Source organism: Belonocnema kinseyi, chromosome 4 (genome assembly GCF_010883055.1).
Source record: "Belonocnema kinseyi isolate 2016_QV_RU_SX_M_011 chromosome 4, B_treatae_v1, whole genome shotgun sequence".
NCBI lineage: Eukaryota > Metazoa > Arthropoda > Insecta > Hymenoptera > Cynipidae > Belonocnema > Belonocnema kinseyi.
The window spans coordinates 17406953-17427121 of record NC_046660.1 but is presented as its reverse complement, the minus strand read 5'-3'; the positions used below and the strand labels follow the sequence as shown (position 1 = coordinate 17427121).

Below are 20169 nucleotides of genomic sequence, written 5' to 3'. Positions count from 1 at the left end.
TTATAATTTTTCGCCAAATTTCCTGTTGCAAACCAGATGTCTTTGAAATCGTTTAAAAAGTTTAGAGATCGCTTGAAATCTATAAAAATCTTTTGAAACAATTTAAATCTTTTAAATTGATCGAAAATTAAACTAGAGAAAACTCTCCTTTTTAGTCAAAAACTTTCCCTACTCCAGAATTATTTACTTTTACATTATATTTTATTATATTTTTTTCTATAATTTTGAATTGTTGTCTTCACGATGGAAATATGAGATCGATAGCAAGTGGTGTTCTGTCTAGAAAATCTGGATAGCTTCTTCGAATTGACTACTAAAGCAGCAAACTGTACATACAACTTGTAATGTAAATTTATGGATTAATTAATTATTACTTGTATTTTTTAAATTGCAAGGCATATTTAGATTAAGTTAAGGGCTCGATTAGCTTTTTAGAAAATAAAAATTCCAACCACCACGGGTTTTATTGTCCAATCGTTTGTAATTAACTTTATAGCGTTATAAATATCTTTTTCGAATAAAAAGTGCGTGCATAAAGAATAAATCGACTGATTATTATTTATTACAAAAAAGGTACATTGTAAAGTAAAAACATTCTAAATGACTCGTGCCTCTCGTCGATTTTTCGACTCTGATCCTAAAACTTTAAAAAAAAAAAATTCCTTACCCTAATTTCAGACGATGTTTATTGTTTGCCAATTAACAAACGTATCTTAAATAATATAAGATAGGCACGTTACTTTTTTTTTCTTTTTTCTTTTATACTAATGTTGTGTTCCATTAGTCGAATATCTTTGATTGGCTCTTACGTAAATAATTACGTTCATCGAAATATGTAACAAAAAGTAAAGTAAAGTAAAGAAAAGAGAAGTTTGAGAGTTAGATGAAGAGACCATAAATGCTGTAAAAGTTAGGAAACGGTAACAATGTATCAGTGAATTCTACCCTTCTATCTTTCGAATTTCGAGGCGAGAATTCATGGAGCAATTAGTAGTTATCGCGCGTAGGAAAGAAGAGTATTTTATGTATATAAAAATGGTGTTGCGTTTAGGAGGACTTCTCGAGGAAGGTGATGATGGTGCGCGTTGGGCGTCCCGTCATTCCTCCAGGAATATAGGCATGTCCACTCTCACCAGGCCCCATCACCCCAGCAATGTCGAGGTGCATCCAGGGAATTTTACTGTCAACAAATTCCCGCAAAAATGCTGCTGCGGTGCAGGAACCTGCCTTGCTATTTTTCGCCAGATTATTCAAATCTGCAGACTTTTCTGCCTCTGAAAAAATACCGGATTAATCATTACCCGGATGGCGACTTCTTGACCTGGAAATCGGGAATTTAATGGCAAAACCCGAGAATTTACTTCTGACGAGCAGTAAAATTCAAGTTATCATTATTTTAATCATTTTTGTCAATCTAGAAAAGTGATTTCTATGTTATCTACAGTCGAGGAACTTTATTATTTATATTATTTTTTTTTTATTTTAGTTGATTAAATTATGAATTTACAGGGTGACGATTTTGCGGACGATTTCAAATTCCCGGTCATTTCCCGGTTGACTGAAAGTCATGTATTCATAGTTTCCGCAAAATGCAAAAATTGCAAAATAAATTAATTTTGAAAAAAATACATAAATTTTCCAATAAAAAATATCCATTTTTGTTACAAAAAAAAAATCAATTTTCAACCAAAGTGATAAATTTTCTAATAAAATTATGAATCTTCAACTAAAATTATAAATATTTGATTGGAACACTTGAATCTTCAAACCAAAAAGATGAATTTTTAAACAAGAAGATTAATTTCTGAATAAACAGATTAAATTTCTACCAAAAAATACAATTTTTCAAAAAAGAATTTTCAACGAAATAGTTGAATTTTTAATTAAAGAAGACAATTTTCCAATCATATAATTGAATTTTGAACTAAACAAAAAAAAAACCGCCGAAAATGGAATAGTAACATTTTTAATTAAAACAATTACTTCAAAACCAAATATAAGAGTTTTTAACTGAAACAATGAATCTTCAACTGAAATAGTGGAATTTAAAAAGAAAGTGATGAATTTTCAAATAAAATTGTAAATATTTATGAATGGATCTATAACTAAAATAATTGAATTTTTTACCAAAATAATTAATTTTCAACCAAGAAAATTAATTTTTACCAAAAAGGGCGAATTTTAAACTAAAAAATATATTGATTCAATTTTTAATTAAAAAATGTATGTTTAGCCAAAGAGATTAATTTATAACTAAAATTATTAAATATTAAACTGGAATAATAGTTACATTTTCATAAAAAAAAAACTTTGAACCAAAAAATATCCAAAGAAAAACAAGTTTTTAATCAAACATTCACATGTTTCAATAATTTTTGTTTTAAATTAAAACGATGAATCTTTAAAACAAAAAAATCATTTTTTAACAAAAAAATTTAACTTTCAATTGATAGTTTTATTTTCAACATAAATGCTGAATTTTAAGCCAAAAACTGATAAATAATTAACTTAAATACTTAAATTTTTAACGAAAAGATGAATTTTTAAACAAGAAGATTAACTTTTAAAGAAAAAGATAATTTTCTGCCAAAAAATTGACCTAACAAAAGACGTGAGTCTTCAACTAAATAGTTTAATTTTCAATAAAAAAAAGACACATTTTCATCCAAATTGTTGAATTTTTATCTAGAAATAGTAAAAAAAAAAAAAAAAAAAAAAAAAAAAAAAATTCAACCGAAACTGGAATAGTAACATGTTTTGAATAAAAAAATTACTTTAAAATAAAACTTTACAGTTTTAAACTGCAGAAATGAATCTTCAATTGAAATAGTGGAATTTAAAAAAAATTGATGAATTTTCAAATAAAATTGTAAATATTTAGCTGGAATATAATTGAATTATAAACCGAAAATATGAATTTTCAACTAAAATGATGAAACTTTAACTAGAATAATTTAATTTTTTACCAAAATAATTAAATTTTCAACCCAGAAAATTAATTTCTGCCATAAAAGACGAATTTTCAACTAAAGAGATAAATTTTTAACTAAAATTTTGAAATATTAAACTGAAATAATAGTTCCATTTTCGGTTGCAAAAAAACTTTTAACAAAAAAAAATCCACAGAAAAACAAATTTTTAATCAAACATCTCATGTTTAAATCAAAAATTTTTTTTAATCAAAAAGGTGAATTTTCAAAACAAAAGAATCATTTTTTAACAAAAGAGTTTAACTTTCAACCATATAATTTTATTTCCAACATAAATGATGAATTTTAAACTAAAAAATGATAAATATTTAACTTGAATACTTCCATTTTTAAACAAGAAGATTAACTTTTAAAGAAAAAGCTAATTTTCTGCTAAAAAATTGACTTTTTGAGAAAATACGTGAGTTTTCAACGAAATAGTTGAATTTTCATTAAGAAAAGGTACATTTTCATCCAAATTGTCGAATTTTTAGCTACAAAAGATGCATTTTCAATTAGAAATATAATAGTTAAAAAAGAAATTAATTTTCAACCCAACTATGAATGTTCAACTGAATTGATGAATCTTCAACTGGAATAGTTGAATTTTATGCAAAATAGATTTATTTTGAACCATAAAGATTAATTTTCTAGAAAAAGACGAATTTTCAACAAATTACATAAATTTTCAAACAAATAGCTTAATTTTTAAATGCATAATACCAATTTTCAACCAAATAGTTGAATTTTCACTAAAAAACAGAAGATAATTTTATTTAAAAAAAAAGTAATTACATTTTCAACCAGAAGTGAATTTTAAATTAAAATTATGAATCTTTTTGGTTGAAAATTATACTGTTTCGTTGAAAATTGACTTAGATTTTATTGCAAATTAAATTTGAACATATAGTTGAATTGCCAAGCAAAATACGATTTTTCAACAAACAAAAAATACGATTTTAAACAAATTTCTCAATCTAAAAAAAAATAATTTTTGGACAAAATAATTAAATATTCAACAAAATAATTACATTTTCAACCGAAAATGACGAAGAAAAAAAATTAAATAAGGAATTGTCCACAAACTACGCTACCACTTTAGGGGTATAAATTTAACTTTTTGTTTGGGAGCTCTAGAATTTTTTTAAAAATTGTTCTTTTTTTTTCGTAATAAATTAATCTTTATGTTGAAAAATTCATCTTAGTTCGTCTTATTTTTTTTCGTCTTAGTTCATCTTAGTTCAAAATTCCACTTTTTTGTTCGGAATTCTTGAATTTTGTTAAAAGTTCGTCTTTTTTGGTAGAAAATTAATCTTTTTGTCTAAAAATTCAATATTTTTAGTTGGAAATTCCACTTTTTGGTTCAGAATTCTTGAATTTCGTTAAAAATTCGTTTTTTTTTCTGTTGGTCAAAAATTGATCTTTTTGTTTAAAAATTCAGTTTTTTCGTTAAGAATGTAACAAATAGGTTTTATAATTGAACCACTTTCTTACAAATTTAACAGTTTTTTTTTCTTTCTTTCTTAAAAATTCAACTCTTTGGTTGAGGATTCCTAAATTTTATTAAAAATTCGTATTTTTTTAGTAGTAAATTAACCTTTTTGTTTAAAAATTCTTCTTTAGTTGAAAATTGAACTGTTTGTTTAGAAATTCCTGAATTTTGTTAAAAAAAAACTTTTTTTTCGGTCAAAAATTCAACTTTATGGTGAAAAATTCAACTAGATTTTAAAGTTGAACTACTTTATTAAAAGTTAAATCATTTTTTTTCTTTCTTTATTAAAAATTCAACTTTTTAGTTCGGAATTCTTTCATTATTTTAAAAACTCGTCTTTTTTTGTAATAAATTATCCTTTTGGTTTAAAAATTAATCTTTTTTAGTTGAAAATTCAACTTTTTGGTAAAGAATGCTTGAATTTGGTTAAAAGGTCGTTTTTTCGGTCAAAAATTCAATTTTTTGTTTAAAAATTTAACAACTAGGTTTTAAAGTTGAACTACTTTCTTGAAAGTTAAAACAAATTTTTTTCTTTCTTTATTAAAAATTAAACTTTTTATTTCGGAATTCTTAATTTTTTTCAAATTCGCATTTTTTTTAGAAGGAAATTATACTTTTTGTTTAAAAATTCTTCTGTTTTAGTTCAAAGTTCCACTTTTTGGTTCGGAATTCTTTAAATTTTGTTGAAAGTTCATCTTTTTTGGTAGTAAATTAACCTTTTTGTTTAAAAATTCAATATTCGGAATTCTTTAAATTTTGCTAAAAGTTCATCTTTTTTGGTAGTAAATTAATCTTTTTGTTTAAAAATTCAATATTTTTAGTTGGAAATTCCACTTTTTGGTTGTGAATTCTTGAATTTCTTTAAAAATTCATTTTTTTCTTTTGGTAAAAAAATAATCTTTTTGTTTAAAAATTCATCTTTTTTCGTTAAGAATGTAACAAATAGGTTTTAAATTCAAACTACTTTCTTGAAAGTTAAAACAATTTTTTTCCTTTCTTTGTTAAAAATTCAACTTTTGGCTAAGGATTCTTAAATTTTGTTTAAAATTCGTATTTTTTTTAGTAGTAAATTAATCTTTTTGTTTAAAAATTCATCTTTTCTAGCTGAAAATTAAACTTTTTGGTTCAGAATTCTCAAATTTGGTTAAAAATTCGTATTTTTTTAGTAGTAAATTAATGTTTTTGTTTAAAAATTCATCTTTTTTAGTTGAAAATTAAACTTTTTGGTTAAGAATGCTTGAATTTGGTTAAAAAGTCGTTTTTTCGGTCAAAAATTAAATTTTTGGTTAAAAATTTAACAACTAGGTTTTAAAGTTGAACTACTTTCTTAAAACTTAAACCATTAAAATTTTCTATTTTAAATTAAAAATTAAACTTTTTAGTTCGGAATTTTTGCATTTTTTTAAATTCGTCTTTTTTTATATTAAATTATCCTTTTGGGTTAAAAAATTAGTATTAAATTTTGTTACAAATTCATTTTTTTCCGTAAAAACTTAATCTTTTTAGTTAAAAATTCAACAACTAGGTTTTAAAGTTGAACTACTTTCTTAAAATTCAAACAATTTTTTCCTTTCTTTATTGAGAAATAAACTTTTTAGTTCGGAATTTTTTATTTTTTTTTATATTAAATTATCCTTTTGGTTTAAAAATTTGTATTTTTTAGTTGAAAGCTCAACTTTTTGGTCAAGAATTCTGGAATTTGGTTAAAAATTCATTTTTTCGATAAAAAAATGCATCTTTTTGGTAAATAGTTTAACAAATATTTCTTTCTTTCTTAAAATTCAACTTTTTGGTTGAGGAATCTTGATTTTTTTAAATTAGTTTTTTTTTTATTAAATTATCCTTTTGTGTTAGAAATTAATCTTTTTTTTTTGTTACAAATTCGTTTTTTTGTTTTTGAAAAATTACTTCGGTAATTGGGAATTTACCTATTTCATTTTTGGTCGAAAATGGTTCTTTTTTAAGTAAAATTCCATATTTTTCAATTGGAAATTCAAATGTTTTTTATACAAAATTCACCATTCAGTCTTGAATGTTAAATAATTTAGTAAAAAAAATGAACTATTTGGCAGAAAATTCTTTTTTTTTTTAAATTAAAAGTTTAACTATTTCATTTTTGATTAAAAATGGACCTTCCTTAGTTTAAAAATTCAATAATGCCCGGAACAAATGTCACATAATATTAAATTAAGCAAAATTCAACACTCACTCTGAAAATCACTTTTTTATTTTAATTCTTGATTTATTACCGAATTTTCTATAAACAAACACTAAAAAAATCAGTATAAACATAAAATTGGTAAAAAAAATTGCCAAAAATGGCAATTTTAAGAGAGTATTAAGAGAATTTTTTGTTTAAATATAGTAAAAATAGTTCTCTTACTTGCTATGTGGTCCGTGAAATGTTGCCACAAAGGCAATCTCCAGGTTCTGTCCCCGCTCAGTCTTCCAGCTCTATTTAAAGATTCGTAGAGCTCCGTGTTGTTACTAAAAACACCAGTTGCGGCTGATCCTAAGGCAAATCTTACAGCACCAGTCAGAGTTGCGATATCTAGGATAAATCTGCAAAAAAAAATATCAAAAAATGGAAAAAGAAAACAGAAAAACTATAAAAATATTGAACAAGTTTCAGAGTCCGGGAAAATAAACAAAAAGAAAATAATGATAGATAGAAAAACACATTTTTAATTGAAATTACTGTAGGTATCATATTTAATTAAATATAAAACACTTTAAATTCCTCAAATTTCAAGTGAAGTGTACTGCATTTTAAACAAAATAGTTGAAATTTGACAAAAATAATTTTTTTTTTACAAAAAGAGATGAATTTGAAACAAGAGTTGAGTTTTTAAGCTAAAAAGTCGAATTTTCGAGAAAATAGTTGACTTTTAAATATGAAACGATAAATTTACAAATTAGAAAGATACATTTTTTAGCAGAAATGGAACAGTTACATTTTCAGATAAAAAGACATAATTTTTAACAACAAAAAAAAACGAATTTTCAACCAAAGAGATATGCATTTTCAACAGTAAATCTTCAACTGCAAGTATTCAATTTTCAGTTTAAAAAATTAATTTTTAAAGCTGTTCAAAATATAAACCAAAAGAGATGAATTTTTAACAAAACAGTTGAATGGTCAAGTAAAAAAGACTTTTAAGACAAAAGAAAGAAAAAATTCAAGCATAATCTTGCATTTTCAAGCGAAAAAGACGAATTTCTAACACAACAGTTTAATTTAAAAAAAATACTTCTAACAAAAAAAAATATTGGTTAAATTATTAGTACAAAAATTAATTTTGAAAAAAAAAGGTTGAACAAAATAGTTAAATTTTCAACTTAACAAGATAAATCTGTCAACAAATAATTAAACTTTTAAATTAAAAGGATACATTTTCAGCCAAAAATAGAATAGTTCAATTTTCAGATTAAAAAATTAATTTTCAAGCGAAAAAACGAATTTTTAACAAAATAGATAAATTTTCAACCAATGAAAAGATTTTTAACCAAAAAGTTGAAATTCCAAAAAAAAAACATTTTGCAACCAAGAATGAAAAAGTTTAATATTCAGTTAAAAAATTTCATTTCAGAAAAAAAATGGTTCAATTTTTAAATCAAAGAGACAAAGCTTAAATCAACAACATAAATTTTTAACAAATTAGTTCAACTTTCAACTGAGCAGTTGAATTTTCAACCAAGAAAATTTTTTTCTACCAAAAAATAACATGAATTTTCAATGCAGAAAGATGAATTATTAAACAAAATGTTAAGTTTTCAATAAAAAAATGGTTTTTATTAAAGTTCAACTTTCAATCAAGTTCATATTTAAATTTTTAACCGGAAAATACGAATTTTCAAACAAATTTCAATTTTCAATCAAATAATTGAATTTTTAAATAAAATAATAAAATTTTAAACCTAAAAAGTTACATTTTTTACAAAACAATTCATTTTTAAAAAAAATATGGATTTTTAAATTAATAGTTACATTTTCGACCAAAATAATAGATGTTTTAACCCAAAAAGACGATTTCCCGACAAAAAATTTTTAACTAATAAAAAGATCTTTAACAAAGTAGCTTAACTTCCAACCAATTTGATGAATTTTCAACGAAAAAGATTATTTATAAAAGAAGACGAATTTTCAATAAAAAATTATCAATTTTCAACAAAAAATGGAACAGTTCAATTTTCAGTTTAAAAAAATGAATGAAAAAAAATGGATTTTATTAAAGTTCATCTTTCAATCAAGTTTATATTTGAATTTTTAATCTGAAAACACGAATTTTTAAACAAATTTTAATTTTCAATCAAATAGTTGAATTTTTAAATAAAATAATAAAATTTTAAACCTAAAAAGTTAGATTTTTTCAAAACAATTGATTTGAAAAAAATTGATATTTAAATAAATAGTTAAATTTTAATTAAAATAATAGAATTTTCAACCCGAAAAGAAAAATTTTCAAAAAGAAAACTTTAACAAATATAACGACCTTAAAAAAAGTATGTATTTTCTACCCAAAAAGACGAAATTTACAACGAATTACCTGCATTTTCAACTCAACAGTTGAATTTTCGACTAAAAACGATCGACTTTCAACCAAAAATAAAACAATAAAATTTTCAGTTGGAAAATACATTTACAAAAACATGAATTATCAACAAATAGTTGAATTTTCTACAAAAAAAAATAGGAATTTTTAACAAATTACATACACTTTCAACTAAATATTTTGAATAATGGACGTAATGTTAGTCCAAATGTTATTTGATTATTTTTTAGTGTACATTTTTTTTCTACAAATTTTGAACTAAATATTTGAATTTTTAAGCCATAAAAGATAAATTTTTAACAAAAAATGAAGTGTAATTTTTATTGAGGAGAATTATTTACAATAAAAAAAAATGAATTTTTTGCCAAATAGTTGAATTTTATACCAAATTGTGAATTTTTCAATTCAAAGAAACGATTCTTCTATAAAATAGTTGAAATTTCAGCCTAAGAATATGAATTTTCAACAAAATAGTTAAATTTTCAATTTAAGAAAATGATTCCCCCCCCCCCCAAAACGATAGTTTCAACTAAAATAAAAAATTTTTCAACAACAAAAAAATTAAATTAAAAAAAAGTAGTCTAACTTTACACCAAGGAGTTGAATTTGTGCTCTAAAAAGGTGAATATTCAATCATTAAAAATCAAATAGTTCAATTTTTAGTGAAACAATTTAATTTTTAACTAAACAAGTGAATATAAAGCAAAAAAAAATACTTTTTAACAAAGTAGTTCAACTTCCAACCACATAGTTGCATTTTAAATAAAAAAATAATTCAATTTTAAATAAGAACAGTAAAATTCAATCAAAAAAATTAATTTTTAACAAAGTAACTTAACTGTAAACCAAGTAGTACAATTCTCAATCGAAACATATGAATTTTCAATCAAAAAATTGAATTTTTGAATAAAATAATAGAATTTTTAACCTGAAAATAAACATTTTTTACAAAAAAACGTTGAATTTTTAACCAAGTTTCTCGAAAACATGACAAAAAGAGGAATTTTTTAGAAAATAGCAACATAAATGAATAAGGAAAAAGAGTGCGAAGTCTGACATTGAAAAATTGTTGTTGAAAAATTATTTAAATATTTTAGAAGATTTCCAAAATTGTCAACAAAAAAAAATCTGGAAGATTTAAAAGAAATCTTTTAAAATTTACAGAATTTTCTAACAATGGTAGGACATTCGTTTAATTTAAAAAAATATTTATCGCAGTTTTTCCACAATTTTTAGAAAATCCAGAAATTAAAAAAATAAATTCTTTAAAATATTCTCTTAAAATAATTATTTAAAATGATAAATAACTTTCAATTTTACTGAGAATCTTAAGAAAACATTTTTTTATTCTTTTGAACTCAAATGAACAGTAAAATATTACTTAATATTAAATAGCTGTTTTTTTTTATTACAAAATTTTTAATTGAATGGGTTAAAAATTGAATATTTTAGACTGAAACATTATTTTAAACTTAATACTAGATTTTAATGATGAATATATTATTATGAAACTAAAGTTAAATCGGGCGTTTACAATTTTTTAATGAGTAAGACTTCCGAATTAATACCGATTTTTAACGTTAAAATCTGTAATTAAATTTTTATTTATATTTTAAATTAAATTTTGAACGGATTTAGAATTGTTTTGTCAAATCAATTATCGTTCGCTTTTTAATACCTAAAGTACAGATCCATTTAAAAAATAATTTACATATTTATTTATATTCAAAATTTTCAACTTCAAACACTTTTAATTTTCAATTGTTTAAACCTTTAAGATAGACAGCATCTTGAAATTCTTTAAATTAAAGACGTACACTTAAAAACAAAATGGAAAATTGTTTAAATAAAAGATTTTAAAATTATGCATTGTAAACTAAATGGAATCATGATTGAAATAGATAACAATTAAATTATTTTTAAAAAATTGTAAAATTCCCCGTAAAAAATAAATTCACTGTCATTTCCCGGATTTTCCCGGGCTCAAAAAATTCCCGGTTACCCGGACCAGCGGCCAACCTGAAATTAAAAGTATTTAAAGTACACATTACAAACAAAAGAAGAAAAATAAATACCTTGGTGAAAATTCATGTGCATAACACAAGGCATCAGCAAGAATGAGACGTCCCTCAGCATCCGTGTTGTCAACAATTATTGTTTTGCCATTCATAGCGGTAACCAAATCTCCAGGTTTAGTTGCATGTCCGGAAGGCAAATTTTCCGTTAGAGGTATCAAACCCACTATATTTTTTTTCAGTTTCAATTCGGCCGCAGCTTTGATTGCCGCAACAACGCAGGCCGCACCCCCCATGTCAGCTCTCATCTCAGACATCAATGCACCTGGCTGAATTCACACATATTTTTCTTTTTCAAAAACAGGGTATCCGCTAAAAAAAAAATGTGTCCGCCCAGCGGGCACAGTCTGGTCGCGCGCTATGCGCGCGGCTCGCAACTTTGAGCGCGCCTAGGACGCGCGACGGTTGAATCTCGCGCTTCGCGCTCGGATATTTATTCTTTACATTTGGAATGATTGAAAAAAATTTTATCAAAAAGATCGCTTTTAGATGGCAGTATTTATATGCGTCTTCATATTCTGAATTGTCTACTTAATTAAGTATAGTCAAAGATTAAGTTTCTCAAATCTCTGTAGGCTTTTTGAGGTTTAATCTTTTTTTTTCTCGCAACTTTCGTCGTTTTTCCACACATTTTTTTTTATTTTATTTTTATCCAACGTTATTTTTCACGACTAAAACAAAAAATACGAGTCCTATGAAGAAGTGATTCTTAACGAAATTCTAGATCTTTTTTGGGATAATCATTTTTGTTAATTAATCTTTTATCGTATCCTACCTAGTTTGTCCACAAAATGGAATTTTTTATTTTCCGTTATTTTTCGTGCAATCGAAATTAGAATTTTCGATTTTTGAAGAAAATGCAAAAATTTTTTCTTCTCTTGACTTGTTATCATATCGTGCGTTTTTCGGCTTTAAATTTTGATTTTCGGTTGATAAGAAAAATTTTGAAAACGCTATAACTCTAATTTTCTTTTTATCGAAAAAAGTCATAAGAATAAATTGTTTGTTCTTTTTAATACTATAAATATCCGTATATATAATTTTGAAATTCAGAAAAAAGTGGTCTTAAAAATATTCAAAATGCGCTCACTTTTTGAATTTTTACCAAAAATGGCTGGTTCACGAACTCGTCCTTTCTTTTAGGACCTAAAAAAATTGTGCCAAAGATGAATTTGATTCGTTCATTTTTTCGAGAGTTATCGTGTTTACGGACGGACGGACGGACGGCCGGACGGACAGACAGACGCCATCGTGAAAACCTGATTTTCGGTTTCACCGAAAAATTGAAAAAAAGGTTTCAAATTTAAAAAATGACAGCGATTTTCCTAAAAAAAAACTTAAGAATCGGTTTTCTCAAAAAACCCACTTTTACATTTTTTTCCATTTTTGTTTTAACTTGTACTTTGATAATAACGATATTTTGTAAATTAGATCAGGGTGCCCGTCTTAATCGACGAAATAAATTCCCCGTCATTTGCCGATTCGCAAACATTTGTCACGGTCAATGAAATTTAAAAAATGGAACACTAAAGCTACAAAATTTCCCAATAGAGATAATAAAAACTGGGCTTTAAATGAAAGCACTCAATTTCAATTCTCTAAATTAAAAGATCAACAAATGAAATTTAAAATTTTTTAAATCATATAATTTCAAGGAATTTTAAGCTAGAAACATCAAATATTGAAAAATTTGTAACTCAACTAACAAATTTGTTTTAAATTTTAAATTATTTTAGAAATTTTTTCAGAACTTCCAAATAACTGTCAAAATTAATTGAATTTTTTCTACAAATTTTAGAAAATCCTACAAATTTTAGAAAATTTCTTTACAATTTGGATGTACAAATACCAATTGAACATTTATTATTTGTAGGCGAAATGTGAGTAATTTTAAGAGATATGTAGAAGTTTTGAAAAGATTCAAGAAAAAAAAAACAAAATGTAGATTTTCCCACATTTTAAACAAAAAAATTAGATTCTTTTCAAGCATTGTGAAAGGCTTTAAAAGAATAAAAACATTTTCTTAAGATTCCTAGGAAAATTAAAAATAACTATTTATTTTGAAAATTATTTTATGAGAATATTTAAAAAGTTTTTCAAAGATTAAAACAAAATTTTCAAAATTTTTGATTCTTTTCAAGAATTTTTAAAGGCTTCAAAAGAATAAAAACATTTTCTTAAGATTCGTAGAAAAATTAAAAATAATTTTTTATTTTGATTTCCAAGATTTAAACAAAATTTTCAAAAAAGATTCTAGAAGATTTTCAGAAATTTGTATGATAATTTTTAATCTTTTTAAAACTCCTAAATATCTCTTAAAATTACGCAAATTTTTTCTACAAATGTTCATTTGTAAATTATACATCCAAAATTTAAAAATTTCACTTACAAATTAGGCATTTTTCAAATACAATCATTAAATATGTAACGTTCAAAGTTTAAAGGTTCTTCGGATTTTTAACGATTCTCGGTTTTCTATGTCAAACAATTCAGTTAAAGATTATTTAATTTTAAATATTTGGTTTCAATTTACTTTTCTTAAATAAAAATTCAAATATTGCTAAATATTCAATAATTAATTTTTTTTTTCATTAATAATTTCAAATTGAATGGGTTAAAAATGGAATATTTTCGACTTAAACAATATTAAATTTTTTTTAAATCCTTTAATTAAGAAAATATTATTATGAAGTTATTTTTAAGTTGAAACTAGTTAATAAACTTTCAGTCTCACCTTCGCATTGTTTAATGACCAAGACTTTGAAATTGAAACCGTTTAAGTTTTAACGTTAGAATCTGAACATTCTTAAATTTTTAACTGGTTTAAAATCGTTTTACCAAATCATTTTTTTAAACCTTTTATTACTTAAAGTACAGATAAACTTAAAAAAATTTATTTGTTAAATAAAAATGTTTTTTATCCAAAATTTTCAACACTAAAGGCTTTTATTTTGTATTTGTTCAAGTCTTTAAGAAAGCATTTACAAATTCTTCAAATTAAAAATGAAAATTTTTTATTATTTTGGAATTTTTTTCAGAATTTCTAAATATCTGTCAAAATTAATTTAATTTTTTTTTAAACTTTCAGAAAACCCTGTAAATTTTACATTTCTTTACAATTTGGATTCAGAAATAACAATTGAACATTTATTATTTGTAGGCGAAATTTGAGTAATTTTAAGAGACATGTAGAAGTTTTTAAAAGATTCAAACTTAATGTAAAACTCGAAATGATAGCCTAATATAAAAGAAAATGTAGATTTTCGCAGATTTTAAACAAAAAATTAGATTCTTTTCAAGAATCGTGAAAGGCTTCAAAACAATAAAAACATTTTCTTAAGATTCCTAAGAAAATAAAAAATAATTTTTCATTTTGAAAAATTATTTTAAGAGAATATTTTAAAAACTTTTCAAAGATTTAAACAAAATTTTCAAAAAAGATTCTAGAACATTTTAAGAAAACTATCTCCAATTTGCATGATAATTTTTAATCTTTTTAAAACTCCTAAATATCTCTTAAAATTACAAAAAAAATTCTACAAATGAACATTTGTAAATTATACATCAAAATTAAAAAATTTCACTGACAAATTAGGCATTTTTCAAATACAACAATTAAAATTGTAACGTTCAAAGTTTAAATGCTCTTCGAAATTTTAACGATTCCCGGTTTTCTATGTTAAACAATTTAGTTAAAGATTCTTTAATTTTAAATATTTGGTTTCAATTTACTTGTCTTAAATAAAAATTCAAATATTGCTAATTATTCAATACTTAATCTTTCTTTTAATTACAAATTTCAAATTGAATGGGTTAAAAATGGAATATTTTAGACTAAAACAATATTTAAAATTAGTTAAAAATCCTTTAATTAAGAATATATTATTATGAATTTATTTTTAAGTTGAAAATGGTTTATAAACTTTCAGTCACACCTTCACATTTGTTTAATGACTAAGACTTCCAAATTGAAACCGTTTAAATTTTAACGTTAAAATCTGAAAATTCTTAAATTTTTAACTTGTTTAAAATCGTTTTGTCAAATCGTTTTTGTTCACTTTTTATTACTTAAAGTGCAGATAAATTTTAAAAAATTTATTTATGAAATAAAATTTTTTTATCAAAAATTTTCAACATCAAAGGCTTTTATTTTGTTTTAAAAATTCTTTAAATTAAAAATGTAAGCTCAAACATAAAAATTACAAGTAAGAAAATCTTGAATTACGCATTATAAGCTAAATAATAGCATAATTGAAAAACATAACAATTCCACTAATTATTTAAAAACTTAAAATCGAACGCGGACAGATATTTCTTCTACAAATTTACAAAATTCCCGGTAAAAAAAATTCACTGTCACCATTTTTGATGCTTGGTCAATAACTTTTGTAGGCAGGAGAATTCTTTTTTATTACAAACGAACTTTCTAAAAATGATGACCACTATTAGAATGAAAAAGGAAATAATAAATATCTCAATTAGCTCGAAAGTTAGCGAGGTTTGAATAAAAAAATTCAGGTTTTTTTTTTAAAAACAAAATACAAAATTCAAGTACGCATAACTTTTTATAAAAAATTCCGTTTGCAAATTGGAAAAATATATATCTCCTAATTCCCGCTAAAAAAACAACATATTTCACCGTCGATAGGTTTTGCGATTTTAAATGGATTCGGTCAGTACTATTAATATATAAAACTTTCAAGTTTTTTTTAAATTTTCACGGTCAAATAAAAGTAACATATTCATACTTTCCGCTAAACGCAAAAACTTATTTTAATTCATGATGTTCATTCTAAATATCCTTTTTAAAAAATAGGATGCTTAAAATTTTAGTTGAAAACATTAATTTTTAACAGAATAACAACGGACTTTCAAGACAATAGATCAATTTTCAACCTGAATGATGAATTTTAAACTAAAATTATGCTTCTTCAACTGGAATAGTTGAATTTTAAATCATAAAGATGAGTTTTAAAGAAAAACAATTAATCTGCAACTAAAATACTTCAATTTTCAACAACAAAAATTAGTTTTTACTAAAAAAGATAAATTGTCTCAATAAAAAACTAACATAATCAAATTTTTAATTCAAAAAATTAATGTTAAAGAACTTCAAATTCAATCAATAATAATTCAAACAAATTTTTATTTTGTCTTCCTATTCTCGAAATTCAGTTGAATTTTAAACTAGAAATATGAATTTTCAACCCAAAAAGATCACTTTTTAACCCGAAATTGAATAATTACAAACACCTTCGTAAAAATCTTTTTTTTTTTTTGACTCAGGGGGTCTCAATACATGGAGACTTTATGAGAACCGATGTTTAATTTTACTTGAAACCAATATCTTCTCATTAGGATGAGAATGTAAAAATGTATGTTTAACAAAGCAAATTGACTTTGAGTCAAGTAAATACTTACCCCAAAATTTAGAAAAACAAGAATTTTCAACAAAATACTTGAATTTTCAACTAATATGACAAATCTTCAACATAATATTTGAAATTTCAACTGGAAAAATCAAATTTTCAGTACAAAAAATTAATTTACAACTCACAAAAAAAATAAAAAAAAAAAAGATACATTTTCAACTAAAGCGAAAAATTTTGAATTAAAATGGTCAATCTTAACCAAAAAAATTAATTTTTAACAGAAGACTCTAACTTTCAACCAAATTGTCATCCAAACAGTTGAATTCTTAACGAAAAATGTAATCGTTGATATTTCAACCAAAAAATATGTTAATTTTAAATCTAAAAAAAGTTGAATTCAACCAAAAAATACGAATTTTTATCTAAACAAGATTTTTCAGTCAAGAGAGAGAATATTTTTTAATCAAACTCTTGAATTTTCAAGCAAAACAGTGAATACTTAATAAGATAGACCACTTTTGAAGCAAACATTTGAATTTTCAATTTAAAATCTAAATTTTCAAGCAAAAAATAGAAAAGTTAAATTTACAGTTAAGAAACTTATTTTTCATACAAAAAAAAAGAAGAGTTCCAATCAAAATAGTTCAATTTTTAATTACAGAGATGAATTTTCAACCAAAATTTTGAATCTTCAACCAAAAAAAAAGTGAGTTTTCAAAAAAATAGTTGTATCTTCAGTCAGAACAGAATAATTTTTAACCAACCTGATCCGTTTTTACCTAAAAAAAGATGAAATTTCCACTAAAAAATATGAATGTCCATCAAAATAGTTCAATTTTCCATGAATTAGATGAATTTTCAACAAAAATTTTTTAATCTTCAACCAAAAACATAAGTTTTCAACAAAATATTTAAATCTTCAGTCAAAATTGATACATTTTTAACCAAACGGTTCCGTTTTTAACCAAAACAGATAAAATTTCTACTGAACAAAAAAATAATAATTAAAGGCCAATTTTGCACAAAAAATATTAATTTTCCACCAAGAAAGATTTTTCAGGCAAGAGAAAATGTGTGAACTAAATTGTTGAATTTTCAGGCTAAAAAGACTAATTTTCTACAAAAACAGTTGAATTTTCAATCCAAAAATATGAATTTTCAACCAAATAGTTGAATTTTATACCAAAATAAATATTACACAATCAAAATATCGTATTTTCATCCAAAATGAGGAATTTTTATAAAAATAATAGAATTAAAAAATATTAAATATTAATTTTTAACTAAAAATAGTCGAATTTTCAACCAAACAAGATGACTTTGAAGCAAGATTTTGCCAAATTTGTTACAAACAAACAAAGATTAATTTTTAACGAAATATATGCATTTCTAATCAGAAAAGATCAATTTAAAATATCAATTTGCAACCAAAAATGAAATAGTTATATTTTCAGTGACAAAAATAATTCTCTAAAAAAAAATTCAACAAAATGTTTGAATTGTCACCAAGATAAACAAATATCTAAATAATTAGTTGAATTTTCGGTTAAAAAATGCATTTTGAACATCAAAAAACGATTTTTCAAAAAAATCTATTATTCAAACTAAGAAATAAATTTTCAATAAAAAAGGAGAATTTTCCTCAAGTTGCCAAAAAATTTCTGTTAAAACATTAATTCTAAAAATAGAAATATCAACAACTTAGTTAAATTTTCCTCCAAAGAAATGGATTTTCTATCATGAAGATCAATTTTGAAACTAAAAGGAAGAAATTTCAATAAAACCGTTGAATTTTCGACCTAAAAAGATAACTTTAACAAAATAGTGGAATTTTCAAGAAAATAGACGAATTTTTAACTAAAAAAGATACATTTTAAACAAAAATATAATTTTTAAATCCCTAATAAAAAATAAGAACTTTCCTCAAACGTTCCTCAACTCAAAAGATTTGAATTTTCAATCCAAAAATATGACATTTAAACAAAAAAAAAGGTAATTTTCAATCAGATAATTTAATTTTTAACGAAATAGTTGAATTTTCTATAAAAAATAATTGAGTTTTTCACCAAAAAAGATTAATTATCAATGAAACATCTAATAGGTGATGTTTTACCTAAAAAAGATTTCAATTTGAAATCAAAAGCAATTGAATTCAACCACAGAGACGAATTTTCAAACAAAAAAAGTTGAATCTTAAACGAAAACAATGATTTAGAAGAAAAAATTCGAATTTTCATCAAAATATATGGATTTTCAACCAAATAGTGGAATTATGAACCAAAACAGAAGATAAATTTTCAATTAAAAATATCCACTTGCAAACAAAAATGAAATAGTTATATTTTCAGTGACAATAATCATTTTAAATAAAAAAAAAATTCCACAAAATATTTAAATTATCACCAAAATTTAAACTTTTATTAAGTGTAATTTTCATTTCTTTAATGACCCCAAATTTGATAAATAATTTAATAAAATTAAATATTTAGACGGTCTAAATCAAAATAATCTTGGTAAAAATATGATAAAATATAATATTCTTTATCAATTTAATGAAAAATTTATTCTTGTAAAAATGTGTTATAATAAGAAATATATAAATTATTATGTATGAAAAATTTATTTAAAAAATGGCAACAAAATAGTAAAATTTTCCACAAAAGAAATGAATTTTCTGCCATGAAGATTAATTTTCTGTCAAAAAGACGAATTTTCAATCCAAAAATTTGCATTTTTAACAGAATAAGTCGAATTTTCAACGAAATAAATGAATTGCTGCCAAAGTAGTTCGAATTTTCAACCGAAAAATAAAAACTTTCAAGAAAATAATTAATTCCAGTAATAATATACCTTAATTAATGAATAAATTAATAAATATTATACCTTAAGACTTATACCGCCAGAGTCAAAAGTAACTCCCTTGCCGACGAAAGCGATTGGAGGGTCGGAGCCACCTTTGTAGTGAATTTCGAGGAACTTTGGCTCCTCGTTGCTACCGCGAGAAACACTCAGGAACGATCCCATTCCCTTTTTCTCGGCCCAGGCCTTGTCTCGAACATCGACGCGAACGCCAAGGTTGCCAAGCACCTTCTTCACTTCCTCGGCGAAAATCGTAGGAGTCAACAAATTAGCTGGGGTGTCCGAGAGTTTTCTCGCCCAGTTTTGAGCCTCGGCTTTAATCTGTCCAACCTTCCATTCTTTTCTTTAGAAAAAAAAAAAACAAACAAACAAACAAACAAAAAACGAAAAAATTTAAATCAAAGTTTGAAAATGTTTTGTATGATCAACTAAAAGCAAAATATTCATATTTGCCGCTAGGCACAAACATTTATTCTAAATCAAGACGTTCATTCTACACATCCCTAACAGAGTAAAAAATTGTTAACTAAATTAATTTTCAAACAAATACCAGGCTGGCGATTTTAATCGACGAAATTAATTCCCGGTCATTTCCCGGTTCGCAAATATTTTTCACGGCCATAAAAACTGAGCTGCAAATGAAAGCCCTCAATGTGAAACTCTTGAAATTTTGAAGTTTGAAAATTCAAGTTTAAAAGATGTTTCATTGAACAATTTTGTACTCAAATTTTCAATAATTTAAACGTTTAAAATGGTTCCAAAAATATATATCCACGTTATCATTTTCAATACTCTAAATTGAAGAATCAATCAATGCATTTAAAAATGTTCTAAATTATACCATTTTCA

At 23.8% G+C, this 20169-nt stretch overlaps 1 protein-coding gene across 1 annotated transcript in view; it reads right to left on the bottom strand.

Annotated features, from left to right (window-relative positions):
- Positions 1-533: 533 nt before the first annotated feature.
- The window catches only part of LOC117170624 (cytosol aminopeptidase-like), a 46650-nt gene continuing 27014 nt past the window's right edge, over positions 534-20169 (bottom strand). Inside the window, exons 5-8 of the mRNA XM_033357524.1 lie at positions 19345-19663; positions 11090-11358; positions 6845-7023; positions 534-1274 (exon numbers count right to left, since the gene is read on the bottom strand). Of these exons, the coding sequence (XP_033213415.1) occupies positions 1048-1274; positions 6845-7023; positions 11090-11358; positions 19345-19663 (994 nt within the window). The 3' untranslated portion in view covers positions 534-1047. The remainder of the gene's footprint in view (positions 1275-6844; positions 7024-11089; positions 11359-19344; positions 19664-20169) is intronic.